General features: G+C 36.0%; 2 protein-coding genes across 2 annotated transcripts; one reads left to right on the forward strand and one right to left on the reverse strand.

The window, feature by feature from the left end:
* The first annotated feature begins 11 nt into the window (after nucleotides 1–11).
* LOC146157489 (uncharacterized) lies at nucleotides 12–15,152 on the forward strand. The gene is given in 21 exon segments (XM_083386775.1): nucleotides 12–250; nucleotides 328–421; nucleotides 564–683; nucleotides 852–919; nucleotides 1,030–1,180; nucleotides 1,897–2,047; nucleotides 2,868–2,946; nucleotides 3,228–3,361; nucleotides 4,545–4,794; nucleotides 5,607–5,743; nucleotides 6,203–6,333; nucleotides 6,907–6,959; nucleotides 7,716–7,824; nucleotides 8,264–8,379; nucleotides 9,385–9,498; nucleotides 10,185–10,330; nucleotides 11,006–11,091; nucleotides 11,682–11,808; nucleotides 12,416–12,512; nucleotides 13,037–13,141; nucleotides 14,135–15,152. Coding segments are annotated over 21 exon segments (2,568 nt in total). The 5' UTR covers nucleotides 12–97; the 3' UTR covers nucleotides 14,282–15,152.
* LOC146157490 (protein LTV1 homolog) lies at nucleotides 13,308–20,612 on the reverse strand. Its single transcript, XM_083386784.1, has 13 exons — nucleotides 20,492–20,612; nucleotides 20,361–20,425; nucleotides 19,878–19,977; nucleotides 19,271–19,412; nucleotides 18,766–18,915; nucleotides 18,095–18,215; nucleotides 16,998–17,184; nucleotides 16,484–16,614; nucleotides 16,054–16,178; nucleotides 15,928–15,977; nucleotides 15,115–15,180; nucleotides 14,906–15,034; nucleotides 13,308–14,395 (listed from the first exon to the last, which is right to left on the reverse strand). Exons 1-13 carry the CDS (start codon nucleotides 20,492–20,494, stop codon nucleotides 14,282–14,284), a joined length of 1,383 nt encoding a protein of 460 aa, XP_083242910.1. The 5' UTR covers nucleotides 20,495–20,612; the 3' UTR covers nucleotides 13,308–14,281.
* Nucleotides 20,613–21,397: the final 785 nt, after the last annotated feature.

Below are 21,397 nucleotides of genomic sequence, written 5' to 3' on the forward strand. Positions count from 1 at the left end.
ATATACTTAACTGTCTTCACAAAATTTCTATACTTCGTATTTATTATTTAAATGTTATTTAAACTTGAAATAAAATACCTTTAGCGTATATGTCGGTATGCCGGATAGTACTTTAGTTCCCTACAATCATGGCATACACGAAAACTCTAAAAATGAGGAACGCCAACTTACAAAGAGACGAAGTTGCGAATTGGTCAACACGACATCACCATGCGTTAAAAAGGCACTTTTTCATCTTCAAAGAATACAAGTAAATGACCAAAAGATACATAATTTCATTTTTTTATAAGAGTTTCAACTCAACATTCCGGTTTTGTATGTTTACAGCTCCTTATAAAAGAGAGAACTATCAACAAAACTAGTGAAACAGACTCTGGCACACTTCTTCAAACTCACCCTATTCTGAAATTGGAAGGCGGGGGTATGTTTTTTAAATCAGAAAACTATGATATAAATATTAGGCAGTTATATGTGTTCTTTAAATAACTAAATTCTTAATACTTTGTTTTTAATACTAATATTGAAAAATGTAATTATATATTTTTGTGTCTACTTGTTATTAGAAAAATCAGTGAAAAAGCACCTTCGTTTTTTAACACCCGTGATTGAATATTCACCAACAAGTGAAAAAGACACAGATAGTGAAGCACAATTGTCTGTTTCTGGAAATGCCCTTGTTCCAAGTAAGTTACCCATTTTACTTAAAAAGTTAGTAAAGTGCCAAGCCTAAGGCTGCACAAGCCGCTTTTTGATTACAAAATGCATAATGTATTTTTAAGAATACAAAACTTTAAGCATGGTGTATATTTATTTGATATAATGATGATTAAATTGGGAATATACCAATTCAGATGAACCTGAAGAAGACACACAAGGTCTCTACAAGAACCAACTTACTGCACAGCAAGTTCTTATTCAGGTAACTCACGTAAAAGGTCTTCTTGCCATTACCCAAGATCACATACTTCACACTAAAACAATTTTGTATTACATATTATCACCCCATATACCTTATAATGTTTACACCAGGTTGGTGATCTCTTACGGAGACTGGAAGATGACAGAACTAAAACAGAAAAAGCTCTTTTGCAAGAACGGAATAGATTAAAAAATCTATCTCAGAAGATAGATTTAATGTCACAGCGCAGAGTGGTTTGTCTTCCTGCAGCAGTCCAAAAAGGTAATTACAATAATTTTGTACGTAGAAAATTACCAAAAAAAATGGTATACAAATACCGCATCGCACATTGTTTGGGTTAGGGTGGGTCAAGTGTTATTATTAATAATAAATATAATAACACTTAACCACTCTCGCCCAAACGCTAACCCGCACCCTAACCCAAATAACGTGCATTGTGGTGTGCAGTATTTTTTTTTTTTTTTTTGCATAACTTTCCACAAAAGTGAAGTAGCGCCATAATTTTCTCACTGATAGTTGTTACTTTATGGTGACCAATGTCTTTATTTTGAGTTAATTCTCGAATGCCAGCTAATAAGAGTTAGGTCTATTCAAAGATTACCCATGTGGGGTTGTGGTCATTTATTTAAACCTCCAATCTTTGTTTGCACTAACATTTTTAAATGCATCTTAAAATTATTGTTTTCCCAAACTAGCCTTGAGGTACACAACAGTCCTACTAAACTTATGTGTACATATTTACTATATATACTTTAAACTTTCTTGTCTGAGTCAAAATCAGTCATTTATAAGTTCTAGTTATTATTCAAGTGATAAGTGTAAACTAAAACTAGAACTTATAAATGACTGATTTTGACTCAGACAAAAAAGTCTAAAGTATATTGTTACCATTTGAAGTCAAGTATAGCAAGAAATATTACAATAAAACTAAATAAAAAAAACATGATTTATACAATGATCAACGCATTTATTGGCAGAGCATGATGCTTGTGCATTTGATATCAGTGAGCTGCAATGGCATGTGTCCTTTACGGAAAGGCAGCTAAAAAGGGCCAAGGACTAAGTTGCAGCTGCACAAGTTCTTAATTCTAGCCTTAAGGAGGACATCAAATTTGTCAAAAAGCATTGGTTAGTTGTGATGTTAATTTAAACAACTTACATTGGATTTACTTACTGATGTTAACCTTTAACTGTGTTGTCTATTTGATAAAAAATTAAATGTTTTTATACAGTTTAATTCTTTGTTATTCACTATATGTACCAATCCTACCAATCTTTTTACAGAAATTAAACGAGTTTAAAGTTGCAAGCAATAAACGAATATGGAGAATAAATATAATAATAAAAAGATTTGACCAACCACAACACAAACTCACACCCTAACCCAAATAATGTTAGCCATTCAAACCCCCGGACAAAAATATGGTAGGACTCTAGATCAGCACCCAAAAAAATCAGTGGTCCCATATTATTTCTAGTCAATAAAAAAGAACACATTTCAATGCTATATAAAAGAAGAAAATTCCATTCAAAAATTGTTCCATGTAAAACATTGGGAAGCTTTGGATGAATAGTATTGTTATATTGTGTTAGCTAGACATAGATTTAATGTTTATTATTTTAAATTAGGTTCTTTTTTTATTCCTTTGTCATGAACCTGAGAAAACTAGTATTTTTGTCACAAACCAATGCTTCAATTTTTCTTTATTGTTCTATTTGATGATTTCTGTTTCACATAAAAGAGCTTTTGTTTGCTTAAATTAAATTCACAACAAAGCTAATTGATTAACAATAGGCAGACTTTAATTAAACTATATAGTTTCTCAACACCCCACCTAAAGGTCAAATCATGTTGCAATTTATGTTATAACAAAAATTGCTTTCTGGCAGTAAGGCTGTTTTTAAGGGTTGGTTGTGATTTGTGTTAATTTTTTTGCTCTGTGTTAAGCCCCCTAGTGGAGGAAAAACTGACAATGGAGAAAGAAGCAATGAAGAAAATTAAGACATTGCAGAAAGGCACTGATGTTGTGAGTTGTGATTTGTAAAGCAGACGTTAATAGCCAACTATACTACGTCTAATACTAAGAATGATTAATTATTATCATTCCATTAAGAAATATTTTGTCATTTTTAATTCCTAGATAGAGTTGAATTCAATTACAAAAAAGACAAACACTTTGCTATTATCATTGACCACATGTCAAATTCAGCATTCTAAAAATTTAGACAAATAACAATAGGCAGGCAGCTAGCTTAAAAGTGCTTAATACTATTGAAGGATACCATTGCAACTACTTTTCCATTAAAGGAATTGTCTGATGCGAAAATAATCCTAGACAAGGCAGAACAGAAGTTTGAAGAAGCACAAGAGGCTGCTGAACAAGAGAAACGGAAAACCCAGGATGATCTAAATGCTGTCAGACACCAACTGACATTACTAAAGTAAGTTATAATTATTTTTTTAAATGTGCTATAAACTTTGCATTGCAATATGACATTTATATAAGTACGCAAATCCTCAAATCGGCGGATGAATTATCTATTCTAGAATAATGATCAAAGTCAATTCTGTTAAAAAACACTATATAGGAAAATGACATGTTAAACAGCAAACTGATTATATTTCATAATAACCAATCTACTCACTTTTACTAGGGTATTGTTTGGGTGCATTATCCGTAAGGTAAGGGAATACTGTATATACTGGGCATTTCAGAGATAATAAATAAAAAATAAAGCTTCTGTCTTTAATAGGGAGGATCGATACTTTTTTTATGATACCCGGTACTAGCAAAATCATTAATGTGTCGATCAAATACCACGTTTTGTCATTACTGCGGTCTAATAAGCAAAATATGTCAAACTTGCAAACATAAAGTTTAAACGCAAACCATAGCTAATAGGCTAAGATTAATTTAGTATCGTGTCGGCAGTGAATAGCGGCCTATAGCATCACACATATACCGATAACAACAACTGGCATAGTATATTGGTTCAGATCAGGGGTGAAGGTAGAACAGTTTTCTTACCGGAACGATAATTTTTTTCCTGGAACGCAAGAAATTTTTTAAGATTTACGTCACAAGGTTACGTCATAACAAAACATCTAAAACAATTATCTTAGGAAACTGGAGGTCATCGTCACAAATATGCAACTGAAATATCAGTTTACATACAAATTTAAGAAGTAACAGGACGGTCCGGTTAAAGAGGGATATTGACTGGTAGAAAAACGGCATTATCGTTCAGGGGTTCTTTAACTGGGGTCCATGGACCCCTTTGGGGTACGTGAACTAGTCCAAGGGGGTCCATGGTGCCCTAATTAAAATATTAGTGTATATTTAAAAATAATTCATTTTTTCAAAGAAAACTGTTGAATTCAAAATAAAACGTTTTTGCACTGAAGGTATATTTAGACTCCCTCACGCTTTCGCATTTTTTAAACCGGAAACATCAGATTTTTGAAGTCTATTTGTACTGTGACGTCAATTTACGAGGTCATCTATAAAATTCCTTGCCCACACTAGTCCACGCCAAGCAAAAATATTTTTTTAAGGCGCCTGCGGTGAAAAATTTGAAGAAACCCTGCTATGGTTTTACCTCTCACTTTCCTGTTATCGTGCAGAAAGGACCTGCACCACTCACAGGCGATGCACCAGGCCTACCTAAAGAAGGCCGACCAGAGCCGGGAAAAGTTGGCGCAGCAGGAACAAGAGTTGATTGTGCTTCAGAGAAAGACTGAAGATGTACGTGAGGCCGAACAGCGCGAGATCTACCGCATCGAGGAGTTGCGTGATGAGGTGAAACAGGCGGAGTACGAGACGGGAGAGGTGACCAAGCAGAAGATGCAGCTTGAAGCCGAGATGGAGGAAATGGTGAGTACTCATCGTTTGTAAGGGATGTGCAGTATTAATAGGTCTGAGCAGATGCTAAATGACAGGCTGTTGCAACGCTTTTTGTCGGATATTGTTTAAGTGTCGGCGCCCATACGATACCTACACAATCAATGTAGTAATTCAAGTCACGGTTGGCGATTTACTTCTACTTTGTAATATATTTTTGTTAGAAAACTGTGTTCGAGTCCGGACAAGATGTACCACATATTTGTTTTTGTTTGTTATTCTTGTCTCTTAGATGACAATTCCGGTATGTAGGCCTAACTGATTGTCTTGTTATAAGTTTAATTCTCAAAAATGTAAAATAAAATGTGGAGTATCCGAAGTGTTGCAAGAAATGCAACTCCCTTCCATACATATTGCGCTGTCCACAACTTTTCTCATATACATGTATATATATAGCTAATTTAAGTAACAATACCGGTTATTAACATTTAAAAAATAAGTACCTAAACCTAGTGGAGTCCTTCACTCGGGTACTTATTAAGTGATTTTGAACAAAGGGCTGTGTTCTTTGGTTTAACGGAAATTTTATGCAATAATGAAAAAAAAAGTCCAGTCATGGACAATTGTTAAAGGGTAACCATGTTAGTTTAGTAAAGCGGCTATTTTTCGTGATTCAAAAAAATGAAATTAAATATATAAACATGTCTTTGGAAGTGTCCGAAGTGCTATAGGAGCCGCACACTGTGTTGGGTCTTACACTGTGTTGGCAGTCTCGAATATAATGTGTTTCATTGGCGATTATGGCCTTCAAACTAGTAAGTAACGTCGACCGATTTCGCTTCCAGCACAGGCAAATGCGCGACAAGATCAACGACCTGGAGTCCAAGTACAAGGACAGCTTACGCGAGCTTCGGCAAATTCAGGAGACCAACCGCGATATGAAGTACGACATCGAGGACATGAACGAGGACATTAAGACTTGGTGAGTGTTTTGGCGAATGAGGGTGTGATTAAGAGCTGTATTTGCTACGGGTAAGTAGGCGCTGGCTCCTAAGTGAGCCGTTGGCGCCTGCTTTTACAAGTTTCTTGTATATCGGACTTCATAGGACAAGCCGCTAAAATACCTGTCCTTAACTTATTGAAGTCACTTAACTTAGTCGATATTGCTCGTTAGGTGTATATTCACAAATCTCAGAACACACGATATAATAGCACAGTGATTCAAGCCGGTGGTTTATAAGCCGTATCTAGTAGAATGACCATGAGTTGGCGATACTTCCAGAGTTGATTAGTATACGACGAGTTGGGCCTATATAAGTTCGTAAAATAAGTTCATCTGGTATTTATTTCGGTTAACCAATAAATACCACAAGAACTTCTTTTCAGTATATACAATGTCTGGTAGCAACAGCATATTTAATAACCTCCTTCGGTTGTGCAGCGACAAAGCTGTGGCCAAGTCAGAGCGTGAGATCGAACGTTACATCAAAGAGTCGGAAAAGTGCGAAGTTCAGCTGAAAAGCGCCAGCGACGAAGTCACCAACATCGCAATGATCAACATTGAGCTCAATAGTGAGTAAACATTTTGTAAATTGATGTCTAATTAATGACATTCAAATTTAACACGTTCTTTCAGCCCGAGTTTTAAAGTTTAGTACGCTCATATTACTATTGATAGCAGATTGATACATTATTTTTACGGTTAATAATTTAGTGTGGTATGAAGGTAGTTGGTACTGTTTATTAGATTTTAAACGTTTTTTTCATCCCTGTATGGTAGTTGCTGTCTTGTCACTAAGCAAGCTTACCACGAAGAACTTATCGCCTTGCTTGTTCCACACACGGTAATTAAAGCGTGGGTAAAGGGCAGGTAGCGCAGATACGTTAGCATCAAAAAAACCTTTTAAAGGAAACCCGCCGTGTAATAATGTAATAATACATATGTGACAGTAGAGAACATTATGATGTGGAAATTGAATACATTTTTCCACCGGTCAAAAATGTCTGTACTGTATGTGTTAATCTTTCTGCTTCCGGTTATTTCGTTTTTTTTTTAAATACGAATGATAAAAAAGCTTACATTGTGGTCCTCCATTTGGATTAATATTGCTTTAAATGTGCCGTCTATACCTTTCTGTTATACAGCTCAACTGGAAAAAGAAGAATCGAAATCACAGGCCTTGGAGGACGCCCTGAAGGTTTGTCAGCAGATTTTAAACTATAAGCTGTGGCAATATGAATACATCCATGATAAAAGTTTACCCATGTAGGTTTTCTTTGATGAAAAAATGTCCTTGTCTGACGACGGTACATCCCTATATTTAAGTTTTCTTAAACTGTGGTAGGGGTTTCTTTAAACTGTTGGCCCCTAGGGGTCCACGAAGGCCTACTGATTAAGGGCTCCGTGAGAGCTTAATTCAAACCTTGTTATGTAATTTGAGAAATCGACAAATATTTTCAAAAGAAAATAGTTGAATTCGAAAAAGCGCCTTCTCCTTATGCTTAAATGTATTCAGACTTCATTTCAGTTTCGCATTTTGGACCGAAAATAGCAGGTTTCTTAAGTCCACTTGTTTTATGTCGTAAATTTATGACATAATCACAAATAATTTCATGCCGACCCTGGTCCACACGATCAAAATAATTGGGTAAAAAAGTTTAAGAAATTCTAATTTGTAGTGGTCTACTGCGTTTCGCAATTTGTCGATTTACTTCGTGTTCATATTTTGCGGGTTAAAAGCATTTAAAAGTTGGTCGTAATATATTTTAATATAAACTTTTTACAATATTGGTGTATCACGTTTTTGTGCACTACTAAACACTAGAAAAAGGGGTATCCGACAAATCGTTACTTGCTTGTAGTAAGACATTAATTACCAAAACCATATACACAAGTAGATACATATGTCTACTTAAGAGTTTAACCACAAATAATCGAAATACGCTTTTCACAGCAATCTTCGGAGAGCCTGCGGAAACAAGTAAACGATGAAATGAGACAGCGAACTGCCCTAGAGTCGAAACGAGTACAAAACTCGAACGCACTCGTTAAAGGAAAAACGGGTAAGCGCATAGAGATTACAAAGTTTTGTCACAGGTTCTAGAACATTAGATTATTACTTGTAATAACGTTAGATAATATCACTCATTGTGCATCAATATGAAAACCGTAATTAAACGTCAAAAAACAGTTTATTGTTTTTGTTATTGTTTTTTTAAGTTGAGTTACTTCTAATAATCGAACAAGTTTGGAAATTTTAATAGTTTAACCTTAACGTTCATTTTTTATGACAAATTGTTATTTAGTTAAAAAAATTGACTTGGACTAAAGTTATTTCTCAAATGACTTGTTTACAATGCTTTTCTTGAATCAACATAGCTCATGTATCTTACAAAGCCAAATATCTCATGTTTTTTTCTAAGTAAGTAGATGATTTTAAAAGAAAGTAGAGTATTCTGATTGCAACACACGGGTTATGAAAGCTCTTTGCCTTTTTCATAGAAAACAAGAAAAAGAAACTCAAGGTTGAGAAGACTTTGGAGGAAACCCAGAACGCGGTGGATAAAGCTTCGAATGAAGTAGGTGCTCTTCAGATGGAGCACGCAAAAACTCAAGTGGTAAGTCTTTTTATGGCTTTCATTGCTGCCAAGCCAGTGAAATATTTGTCCTCTGTTTAAACTGCGATAAACATTATTCTGCGCCGATGAAACATTATTCTGGCCAGTCGCAGGGTCGTGCTCTTGAAAATTGCAAATACTAAATCCTTTTGTGATATGGCGTTTTGTTACAACGTTACGTTGCATGAAAATGTTATATAGGGGTTATATATTCATCCACTCACAATACATGGTTGGAAAATATCCACCATATGCAATCCCGCCTTGGCAATTTACATTTGGCGGCAATATCAGGTTTAAAACTGGGTAGGCCTACTGCGCATGCGCACATCAGACTCGAGGTTCAGGTAGTCTTACGTGGTCTTACTCGAGTCGCGGTCCGACTCCAGCAAAACAAACCGACTCCTCGAGTCCCGAGTCCGACTCACTTTGGTTCGGAGCAATCTTATACCTAGACTACTTGTTTGTAAATATGCTGTTGCTACCAGTCATAGTATATTTAAAATAAGTTCCTCTGGCTTACATTTCTTTAACCAACGTTTCGGCTTACTATCCGGCAAGCCTTCGTCAGGGACTAACACACAAAGCCATCAGGGCGCAAAGTAAAATCACACAAAGAAAAAAGGAGATAAAAATATACTACTTGGTTAAGGCGACTTCTCCAGCAAAGAAATAATATTATCGCCGATGTTTCGGCTTTGCAAATATAGTTGCCATTAAATCTATGCGGAGCTAGATAAGTTGCATAACGCATACAACTGTGCCAGGTTTGTATCTTGCTTCAACCATCCGTGGTTGGACGCTTTACCTTTTTTTCTGAATTCATTTATAACGAGAAAAGTGGTGAAAATAAGGCAACACTGGGCTCCGGAAAAATAATTTTGCAACAGGCTGTTTCGCTATTTTTTTGGATGTATTTAATGTAAGATTTCAGGTGCATATTTGTAAACTACATCGAGCGATAAAAGTTGCTTGGTTTATTTAAGGTATTTTGCACCTTGGCAGATTGTTGCTGACCTCAACTCTAAACTCACCGCCCTGAACGTCGAACACGAGGAAGTCGAGAAAACACTGTCCCAAGAAAAACACGAAATAGAACCCGTCGAAAGAAAGTTGCAGGTAAGGGTTACGAATTTTGACGCCGTGAAAACAGTAAGTGTCGTATTTAAGATTTGAGAGGGATTGAGTCTTTATACGGTATATAGATTTGTGTTATCGTTTAGTGCACGTACCATTTTTTGTCACGACTCACGACTTAAGTCAATGACTTGAATTAACTGCACTTAATCAATCTTTTCAAATGACTTGACTTGACTTAAGTTTTTTGCACAATTGACTTGGGAAAAATGAAGCGATTTATTGACATTATTTTTATAAGACTGCTGGGTAACTTATCTCAATTTTTGCACTTCGAATAAATTGCTTGCTTTATGTAGCGTTTTGGTAGGTTACTTATTATACATATATTTGAACGAGTTTACCAATTTTAATAGTTTGACGTTTAATTTTTATAAAAAGGACCTTACTTGGAATAACTTGCTCTAATAATTACTTGACTGGGACTTATTTTTTATTTAAATAGACTCTACTTGAACTTAAGTTACATAACAAATGACTTGACTAGGACTTTATTAATTTAAAAATGACTTGTTTACAACACTGGCCGTACACATTTCGTATCCAAACAATTTAGGTGTTTATCAGCATGGAATATTTTGACAGGAAAATTTGGTCGTGCACCATTATGAAGAGGCTTGTTTGATTGGCGAATGCTCGGTGAAATGTAATTGTGATATTTTTGTTAGGAAGAGCAAATGGCGCTGAAGGAAAAGATCAAGGAAATGGAAATGGAGGAATCTCAGATGACGCAGAAGCTGAGGGACATGACTGTGTCGCAGAATGCGATGCAAAAGCGAATCACAACTGCTGAGGCCAACATCGCAAAATTAAAGTAACAACAAAAAAGTCTGTTGTTAGGCTTATGTCTTTAGCCAGGGGCGGACCAAGCCTTTAAAAGGCCCTAAGAATTTAAGAATTTGGTGCCCTATACAGAGGCGTAGCCAGGGTATTTTGCGGCCGGGGGCAAATTATAAAATTGGCGCCCCTCCTCCATGTTGAATCACATTTTCTATTACATTAACATAATATACCTTTCTTTATCTGGAAAAAGAGTTAAAATTTTAATAGAACATTCTATTTAAAGAAGAAGCAGCCTCATTTTGGCATTTGTAAGCCTCATTTGGCGCCCCTGTACCTTGGCGCCCAGGGACATATGTAGCTACGCCTCTGGCCTTATATGTGCCGTTCAAAATATAAACAATAACCACACAAGATATTTTTCGTCGAAATTAATCAAAACCAACATTAAGAAAGAAAAAAACAGGCCACTATTGAGGTCGGAGTCTTCTGATCAACTGGAATTATTCCATTAAATACTGAGGCACCTTTAAAATCGTGGTCACTTGCGTATCTATTAATCGTGTTTTTTACAACCTTTTTCACGTGCGCCGGTTTTAGTGTATTATTTTGTCTTATATACAATCCTTTGGTATTTCTGAGAAGCGAAATTAACTAGCTTCTCCTTATTGTTGAGAAAGCATGCCAAGGCCCGGTTGCATTTTTTCAGGGAGGATTTGGGTGAGCTCGACATTCAACTTGAGACCAGCGAAAAAACGAACAAAAAGTTACAGCAACAGCTCGAAGAAGCTACTGGTAATCCGCAGGTTTTAGTTCGTTATTAACCGAGTATTTCTATGACAATGCTAAGAATGATACTGGACTTTTTTTTCCGATACCAAATGACGTCATTACTCTGCTCAAACAAGAACGTTAATAATAAAATGAAACGTTATAAGGCCAAGTTTTCCAGGTTTTAAAAAACTTGCTTTAGCGTAAAGAAGTCTAGTTAGGTCCAGCTGTTAACCGGTCCAAACTTTGTACTGATCTTTCAACGTAGAATCGCTGCTTTCGATCAAAAATTATTGCTGAAATTACTATATCAATATTGGTATCGGATCGGTTACGATACCACCCTATTATTATCGAACGAGTATCGATACTTCCACTTGGCATCAGGTATCGGCTCCGATCCGATATTATCGGACATCCCTAGAACTGTTTTGGCTCTACGTAGACTAAGGCGGGGTTCATTCTTTAATGAACAAGCATCTAAAAAAATGTTAAAAATTCAAAATGATACCAACTTCTGTATGGGCTTTGATATTCTTCTTATTACATTTAAAAGAACAGAACAAAGTTTCTATATAGGTGCGAGGGAAAAATTGTTTGTTTTCTGGTACTAGCACGCCTGGAAGACCGCAAGAAAGAGCACGGAAATTTGATGGAGAAAAGGATAAAGATTAGAAGGAATCTAGAAAAAAATGTCCAGAAGGAAGTAGCAACCAATATCATGGTCGCACAAAAGTACAGGTGAATTTTGACTTGTAGCCAGAGGGTATGTTGACTAGTAGCCAGAGGGTATTTTTTCTTCGTATGTGGTAAGCCTAAAGGCTGGTTCACAGCGTCGTCCAGTTCACACATTATAACACGTTGCCAGCATTAACGGTAAATTTTCGAAAGCGTCAAAGTTGAATTATTATAACTTTCCGCAACAGAAAGCGTTTTTCAAAAAACGTTTTACGTTAACACTAGACGCGTCTAGTGTAAACCAGCCTTAACGCAGGGCCAAATTAAGGGTACTGTTGGACAAAGTCTGTTTTGTTTACTAGAGAACAAAGCTACAAAAAGTAACTCAGTCATTTGTTTTAAGCAAAAACATGTATTAAATGGTACAGGATTTGTATCACTATCAGCGACCCTGGTCCAACGCAGTGGTTTTTAACTGGGTGCCAGCAAAAAAAATATACAAATTTGCAGTAGGCTATGAATGATAAAATAATATATGTAAAGTGCTATACTTGTGTAGCAGGTTCGAGCCTTGGTATTTCTTAACGTTATTTACCCAACTGTATCAAACAGCAGTTACCGTTGGGAACTAGTAACAAAATAAAATATCAGATAACACCAATTGTTTCAGGGAACTGCAGAGCCAGCAGATCGATCTCAAGAACCGGTTTATGAACATGTACGACGTCAAAGTCAAGTTAGAAGCAAGTATCAAAGACCACAAACAGGTAATAGTTGTTTGGAATACAATTTTTGGTCATCTTGTGCACTTTACTGAAAATCGCACGCCTATGTGAACAACTGAACATATGTATCTGAATTTCGCTATCCAAAGCCTTACAAGCTGTGGGGTCGAACTCGGACTTGGGACTCGACGAAGTCAGTTTGTTTTGCTGGAGTCGAACTCTGGACTCGAGCAAAACTACCCGATTCCCACGTTCGTATTACCAAGTTTTAAAACTAATATGGACGCAAATTGTAAAGGCGGAATAGCATATGGTGGATATTTTCCAACAATGTTTTAAGTGGATGAGTTGTATCAAACCTTATAAGTGAATTTCTGAATAGCCACCGTATTTAGTTATCTAAGTGGTGGAATACAGGCGGAGCCGGACTCGGGACTCGACGAATCGATTAAATTGCACATTTGGCCAGACTCGGGGTTATTTTTAACCGACTCCGCAGCCCTACACGGCATATTTTTTCGTGCGTTAACTTAAACAATACTGCAATTGAATTATTTTTATTTTAGCTGCTGAAACTCCAGGAAAAGTTAAACGCGGCTTTGCGGCAATACTACCACGATCGCGGAGAATTCAACCAAGCGGGGTTGACCAAGTTCTACGTTCAGTCACAGGTAAGTAGATTAAAACAAGATAGAAATCAGCCAAACATATAGAAATTGGGTGATCAAATGAAATCTGCTCTATTGAGTTTTATTGTTTTACTGTTTGCAGTTCGATAATAATATAATATTAAACAGTAACTACTCCAAGATGTAGCAAAACCTTCTTATATTAGCACCTAATAAGTCAAACTGGGGGGCGCTAGATACACACACCTATGTGTTTAACTGTGACCTAGTCCTTCTGAGGTTGATTTTTGACCAACGATTACGGCTTACGTATAATTAGTACACCGTAAGCCATCGCAGACTTCACCGAATCGGTCGATCAATGATGCAAGCAGGGCAGGCACTTGCCCGGTGAATCTGCGAATACTTAATGTGCACTAGGTTTAAACTTCAACAGTGGTTAAAGGGTCAGAAGCTACCCCAAATTGCGTCGTTGTTTGTTTTTTTACGAAACGACCTGGAGGGTGACCAAACACTATATATATGACGAAACTCACTAGGGTGTGAAAAACTAGGGTCAGTCATAAGTAAACAACACCTGCAAAGCATGGTATTATAGAGCTGCTAATTTGTATGTCAAACTGGAAGTCGAACCAAGAAGCAGCATAAGAGAAGTCCGTCTTCTGAACATAATCACCCAAATCTTAAGCATACTTAAAAAGGCAAAAGAAATTCGCATTTACGCAGTCTCAAACCTCCCCACTATGGACTTACCGCCGTGGGCTGCACTAGAAATCAAAGGCATTCCTTTCTGGGCTGGATTATGACAGTCAACGTTGTTCGTAGCGTCCCGTCGAACAGCTTCGCATGCCTGGGTTTAAACCACCCTGGTCCAGCCAATAACACTTTCAATGTCAAAATACCAAGTAAAATGACATATTTTCAAATCTATGAACGTAGCAGTCGTATAAGCCCACAATATAAATCACCAGCGCGTGTGAGACCCTTTCCTTTTATTTGGCGTATAACAACGCGGTGTCTCGATGCTATTCGCAGAACAACACGAGCATGATGATGGGCGTGCAGAACGGGCTGGAGATCGCGATCGACAACATCTCGCTCTTTCTCAAGTCGCAAATCGACGGAACGGCCACCACGCGCGTCCACCAGGCGGCGCAAGAGTGGCTCGCAGCTCCGTCGTGATCACGTGATACGAAGGCCGCTCAGGTTCTGACGGAGGTTGAGCGCCTCTTTGTTTTGTCGAGTCTTTTCCGTCTGGAAAGCTTGTTTCGTAGCCTTCTTCTCTTGTCGACGTTCCTGTTGCGTTTTTTTATGGTTGTTTTTTTTTGTTGCGCGTCGCAAAATACACAAGTGTGTTGGGATAACGGCCTGGGGTGTATGCGAACCGCAGGACTGTATCAGTTTGGGTCGTTACTGCCTGGATCGATTTGGGGGGGTTATTAGGTATTATAAACCTTCAATAATTGGAATCTCGCAAACATAATTAAGGAGTGCATTGGGTTTATCTATGTATTAAAGCTTTCGTACTTGGAATCTCGAAAACATAATTAGTGAGTTTATTGGGTTTAACTATGTATTAAACCGTTACTATTTTGTGATCTCGTAAACATATTTGTGAACCCGACAACGTGTTATAATTGAAGGTCGTTGCAAATTATAGCTAAAAGTACAACATTTTTTAAATCCATAGTTTCGTGCAAATTAAAAAAAGGCATTATTCTTTTTTAACACTATATTCGGTTTCGTCGTTAAGAAAACGCCAGAAAATATTTTAGTATTATTGTGTATCAAATTATATATCACAACCTTCCGAGCCTCTTTTACTGCCTTCTTTCTCAATGATTTTTCCTCTTTGCTTTCGTCTTTATTTCGTATGTGAATTGCAGGAGTTTCTTCGCTTTCATCGGGTTCTTCTGGCTCGTTTAGTTGAGCAAGCTTTATCAGGCAAACAATAGAGATTAAAAAGCAATTTGGTGTTGTATGATGGCAAACCCACGTTCAGGAAAACAAGTTACCTGTTTTTTAGTCAGTCTTCGCTTTTCTTGTACTGGCATCCCCGTTCGTTCGGAAATTTTAATTTTCTGAAACAATTTAACTTGTTAGATATAGTTTTTTTTATGCAAATTAAGCTTTAAGATTTTTTACCTTGATTTGTGAATATTTTATTAAATACATTACTCTTGTAAGGCATCCTCAGTCCTCACCTATTCCTACTCTTACCAGCTTGTCTAAACAAGCATATTTAAAGTATATTTTAAAGGGAATTATACTTTGTATTAAGTGTATGCGAAATTCCTCTTTGCCAGGCGAACCTAGACATTTTCTGTTTCTTGTGCGACCCGCTGTCAAAAATAATTGCCCACCTCTGAGTTAGTTAGAGCAATGTTGAGTAAAAAAGGCTCCAAGCGTCCAAGGCCTTTCATTGTGGTTTTGTGGTAATTTTTGGCATTTTAAGAAACTAATCATGCTTAGAACTAGCTAGTTAGAGCATCAGATACGCCTCAAGGTTTATAAATCGGACATTATTTCCGGTAAGTGGAGTGACATAGTTAGTTTGCATCACAAATCACTAATAAGAAACGGTTTATTGTCTTCATCAACAAACACTTCATATAAGTAAATATCATTACAGTGACAATACCGTGTGATAAGTTATTAGCGAGTTTCGGAACAATATTGAATTCTTAAGACCCGCGAAAAAACGTTTACATCAAAATTTTTAAATTATTAACCTAATTGCACTATGTCACACCTTGTGAATTGTTACAAGAATAACTCTCTAAAAGAAAAAAACTACTTAACTTATCAACAGAACAAAATACACTTACTTTCGGTTCCTCAATTAGTCTTGGGTGATTGTACAGCGTTGAATACGTACCTGGGTGAGCAAAAACGAATTTAAATCTCAAATAAACTTCCAATAATAATGGTAGGGCAAAATAAAAGGAGCTCACTTAAAATTGATTCACAATCCCATTTTTCCTTTTCAACCTCTTTTACAATTGGAACCATGTCATCTTCATTTGTGGCGGTATGCAAGAGTAGACACTTTTCCTTTTCTGGCATGTCTTCCGGCTCCCTAAATTAAATCGTTATTTAAACATTTAGGATTTTTTTTCAAAATTAGTCAGTTTTAAATTTTTATGTTAAATAACTATGTTAAATTACTGTTTTCATGACAAATTTAGTTTTGTAGATTTAGTAAAAAGTTTTAAAATTTCAGGCAAGACGCAGGGTGGGCATAATGTAGATGCAGTTTTGGGTTTCTGGGGTCTGCCCCCCTAAGGGCCTTTATTTGGGGTGACAAAAACTCCAAAATTCTGTGATATTATTATTTTAAAGTAATCGCTTAATAGAAATAATTATTTTGCAAAAACCACTTACTCATTTTCTTCAATGATCCCCAAGAGCATTTTGATTTCCTGCTTTTGTTCCAATTCATCAACCGGAATGTTCCCATCGATTTCAACTTGGGCGAGATCACCAATACATTCGTCATCATAGCTCTCAAAAAACTACATGAACAATCAATAATTAATATTAAAAAAACATTTTCCTGACGATTTTTTCATCACTTGGTTAACAAAAAAGGAGTTAAGCAAAAAAATAAAACATTAGTTTACCAAAAAAAAACATAAGGCGAAAAAGTTGTTTACTTTTAATTTGGGCACTAGCAAAACTCGTCTATTGTGTTCCTCTTATTTAGAAGGTTTATTATTCATGGGCGTTAAAGTTCAGTTGTACACATAAATGAAAAGCACACAAGGTTTAATGGGAAGAATACAATGACAATTCCAACTCAAACCAATAATTACTGCACCATAGGGACGCAACATGTGCATGCTGCAGCAGTAGACTCTTAAAGTAAAATGGCCGAACTATGTTAAAGTTGTCGTACCTTCTCAAACCGGTCATCCAGGTGACTTAAATTCTCATTTCTTCTCATTACGGATGACGTCATCGAGTAGCTGGTGAAACGAGACTTGGTTTCTTCCTCGGAAAAGTAACTTTCATCATCATCGTCACCAAACTCACTGGAAAAGTCATCTTCACTTTCACCATCTGTTTCTTCTTCTGGGGTTGTTCTGAAATAGTAAAACTATTTCATCGAAAATAAATAAAAGTGCTACCTGTTTAGTTCTTATATTGCTACACAATTGATAGAGCTCAATAAATCCTGCTACCTATTAGATTCCTCAGGGAAGAAATGATTTACAACAAAAAGTTAATGATAATGAAACACAGAATCTGATTTAGGAGTAACTATTCAGTTTTAGTATGTAAATGATTTTCTAATGGGATTAAAACAAACAATTGGATATTCTGAGTAATTATTTAATAAACCTAACTGGTATAACACATGTCAATGGCAACATTTTCAACTTTTGTTAATTTCATTGTAGAATGGTTTTTGTATTGAAGCTTTAAAAAGTATAAAAAAAACATTGACACAGTGGTAAATGTATCGCACTAATGGTAAGCAACTACCCTTTCTTTTCATCGAATGGAAGCCCATCAATATGACAGTTATTTCATATATGGCTTTTAAGCTTAAAACTTTGTAACCTAGATATGCATTTATCAGTGCTGTAATGAATTGACTTAAGTCACTGTGTTAAAATAACTTTCAGTAAATTCAGTACAAAAAGTCTCTGGGACAAATTACTTGTGTTAAGTCTATGACTTGACTTAAGTATGATTGAGTCATTAGGTTAAATAACTTGATTTAACATCTCTTTCAATTTTCAATTAGCTGGTTATATAGGTTATTTTAGTTTAGGTATTGCTCATTATCTTCAAGTTTACCAATTTTAATAGTTTAACTTATTTTTTTACAATTGACATGACTAGGGCAAATGATGACTTGAACTTTGACTTGACTAGTTATTTTTACTAATGACTGGACTTAAGTCATTTCCAAAATCCCTACATATATTTTTTATTGGAATTGTTAAAAAATCTAATGTTTGGCATTAACCGCACAGTAAAGTTCACCTATGTTGTGGCTGACTGGCTTGAATAATGAAATTATCCTCAAGGAGGTTGTCTGGGTCTTCAAAGTTGAAATCTTCTTCCAATCCTGCAACGATGTCAGGATCCCAACTTGGCTGCGGACCTGAAAAAATACATAGTCATAAATCGCAACCTTATAGTTTTTGGAGCATAAAGGTTGTAGTAAGACTTAATAAGAATATCTCAAAGCCCAGAAGTATGTATCATTTTGAACGTTTCGAATAACTCTTTTCATTTTCAACATAGAGAGAAGGCACTGATTAGAAGTGTATATTATAATGCGGAGGCAGACTTCAGATAGAAGGAAACAAGGAGACATACACTATCTAAACCAGGGTGTGCGGCTTTAAGAAGGATTAGTGTATTATTTGAATAAACACTGTGTCTAGTGTCGCACTTCGCCTCAAGCAAAAACGTATCTTGTTTATGTCCTTCATTTTAGATGTGATTTGTTGAGTGTAAACAGAGGTACTTTTGTTGCGGCGTAAGTTTTTTTGTTTTGTGTTGAATATAGCGTGGTAACCTTTGTTTATTGTATACTTTCGAATTAAGTAACTTAGTTGTTGTAACCATCATTGTGTTTATTGACCGTTAACTGATAAAGACATCAACTTTCAATCACAATTAAGAAAGAAAATTTAATGTTTTGTTACCTTTCGGTGGTATGGCGCGATGTAACATTCCAATTTTCTCCTCTGTTGTTGAACCGAAGACTACTGAAGGTAACCTCAGAATGGTGTCGTCTTCTCTTGTAATCTCAGTCACTTCTTCATTTCCATCCATTGGTTGCATTTCAAAGCTGACTGAAATAAAATACAGTTGCTCCAGATAACAGTGCTTATTAATTTATTATGTGTGATAAGTGACGAAAAAATGTCTAAAGACAGATATTACATACATGAATATTCACGGAAAACACTCCCTCTAAAAAAACTGTTGCTACCAGGCATAGTAATATAATTCAAAAACAGCTCCTCTGGTAATTGTAATTCTTTACTGACATTTCGGCAACCTATGCAAGTCGCCTTCTTCAGGGTGAATGACACCAAAAGCTCATAGTACAATATATGGAAAACACACAGAGGTAAAAATGCAAGAAAAAGACCCTTGTAACAACACAATAAAAAGTAACAACATGTATTTAATTAATAACACTACCTCTATGATCTTCTTTTGGTACCAAAATTGCTATTTCTTTATCCTGTGGTGCCCTCATATGTTGCATATAGTTGTAATCGTCATCAAACTGAACTCCATAAATTCTCTGCTCACTCCAACGTTCTTCTCTTTCAATCGGCGTCTTACAGAAATAAAAAAGGTGTAAGATTTAGGGATTAAAAGCTGTGTAGTTGATACGGGTAAGTAGGCATTGGCTCTTAGGGTGCAAGCCGGCGGCTGCATAAGTTTTTTATTCGTTCCTAGTTACACCTCTAAGGAGCCGCTAAAAGACCTGTCCTTAACTTCTTGAACTCGACAGAGCCACTTCACTCAGTTGGTATTGCTCGTTAAGTATATATTCACAAATCGCAGTACAAACGATAAGATAACACAGTGATTCCGATACTGCTAGTATAAAAGTAGAATGAATCGCTAAACACCACACTCGCCTGGGCGTTGGCAACACCTTAGTGTACACAAGTTATGGTGATGTCAAGTTGGGTAACACAGTGGTAAGTTAAGGAAAACTACTCCCTATCGCTACAAAGAGAAGGATTAATTCCTTTATTCTAAAGATTGTTGTATATCTTTATGATATATGACTAACTTCTTCAAAATTTCTGTTTTCGGAGGGATGTTGCCCTTCCATTGGGACGAGGACCCTTTGCGGAGCATCTTCATCTGCAGCCAGGGGATCTTTTTGACTCCTGAGAATAGTAATGAAATTATGAAGAAGTACTGAATTAGTCTAACAATTATGTGTTCTAGATGATTAGTGCTTTTAAGATCATTTTTAAGAAATGGCATTCTTTCCAATTATTATTGGTATAGTTTGTTTTCAATGTTGATTGATATAGTGAATGTTTTACAAGATTGACACTCACTTTTATAACAAAATTCAAATCTTACATTTTCAAATAAATTTTCGGAATATTCAAAGAAAATACCTAAAATTGAATTACTTGACATTGAAAATATTACCAAATACATTTAATGATATAAATCACTTGATCGAACAATAAAAGTATGGCACTCCTTTAAATACTAAAGAGCAGAGTTAAATACACTTTATTATAAGCTGTCAATTTACCTATGAACTAGCTGAAAGGTGACAGACTTTTTCTTGTCAATGAAAGGCTTCTTGCTACGACGTGGCTGGAAAGATAAATAAGAAATTTGATTGGCTGGCCTTTAAATAAAAATATCACCCTACTGACTTACCATTGTCAAGTTACCTTATAGGTAAGAGATTGAAAAACGTAAGCAATCAATTTTACAAAAAATTATTTGCCAGAAGCTGTTTTCTTACTTAAGGTTTTTTAAGTTGCATGGCATATTAATCCAGACCACTAGAGCATATTATTTCGCCTAAAATATATACTAATTTATACCAAAGAATTGTTTATACTATCTTTAAGATAAGAATGTTATGTGACATTGCGAGTGCATCAGAAAGAATAAAGATTGAAAGTAAACCGGAACGTCCCTGGCCAAAAAACATTATTTATCAACACGGCGTACTTCCGAAGTTATTTTACCGAAACGATGTTCCGACGGCAACTCTTTAAAAAATGTTCTTTTTTACCAGGCCATGTCCTTTTTTCACCAGGTCATCCCCCATATTCTTGAATGTATTTAATTTCAGACTTTAGTTGCATACTTGTGCAAAAGGTTTTCTAAGGTTACATTTTTTGTTTTAAACTTCCGTTATAGCGTAACTTTGTGACGTCATCTCCTAAATTTTCATGCCTTCCGTTTAGAACATTTTTCATCGCTCAAATAACAAAATTATTCTACTTAGTTTGTGTTCAATGTGACTGTTTATTCTTTTACAATCTTTTCTTTAAAGCTAGTTCAAGGCAAGACAGCTAAAGTTGGATGTAGGTTGGCAGAGTACAGTCAAGCAATTCTCCAAACTTGCTAAGTTTTACGTCATACTGATTTTCAGTTGTAGGTATAGTCGTTGGCATACGATGACAAACTAAATGTTATTTATATTGGCGCGCATCATAATTCTGGCCTTGAAAGCCACAGCCACATAACGTACACCGCGTGAGTCGTAACACATAACCCTGTTTTCTTCACCAAACAAACTAGTTGAAAAGTGCGAAACGAATATAATATTGT

Source organism: Ascidiella aspersa, chromosome 4, assembly GCF_963924565.1.
Source record: "Ascidiella aspersa chromosome 4, kaAscAspe10.2, whole genome shotgun sequence".
Lineage (NCBI taxonomy): Eukaryota > Metazoa > Chordata > Ascidiacea > Phlebobranchia > Ascidiidae > Ascidiella > Ascidiella aspersa.

Coding starts and splice junctions, on each gene's coding strand:
- LOC146157490 (XM_083386784.1), bottom strand. Junction 17,185..18,094: donor GCCAGTCAGCCACAACATAG/GTGAACTTTACT, acceptor TTACTATTTCAG/AACAACCCCAGAAGAAGAAA. Junction 15,978..16,053: donor GGATTGTGAATCAATTTTAA/GTGAGCTCCTTT, acceptor TTGCTCACCCAG/GTACGTATTCAACGCTGTAC.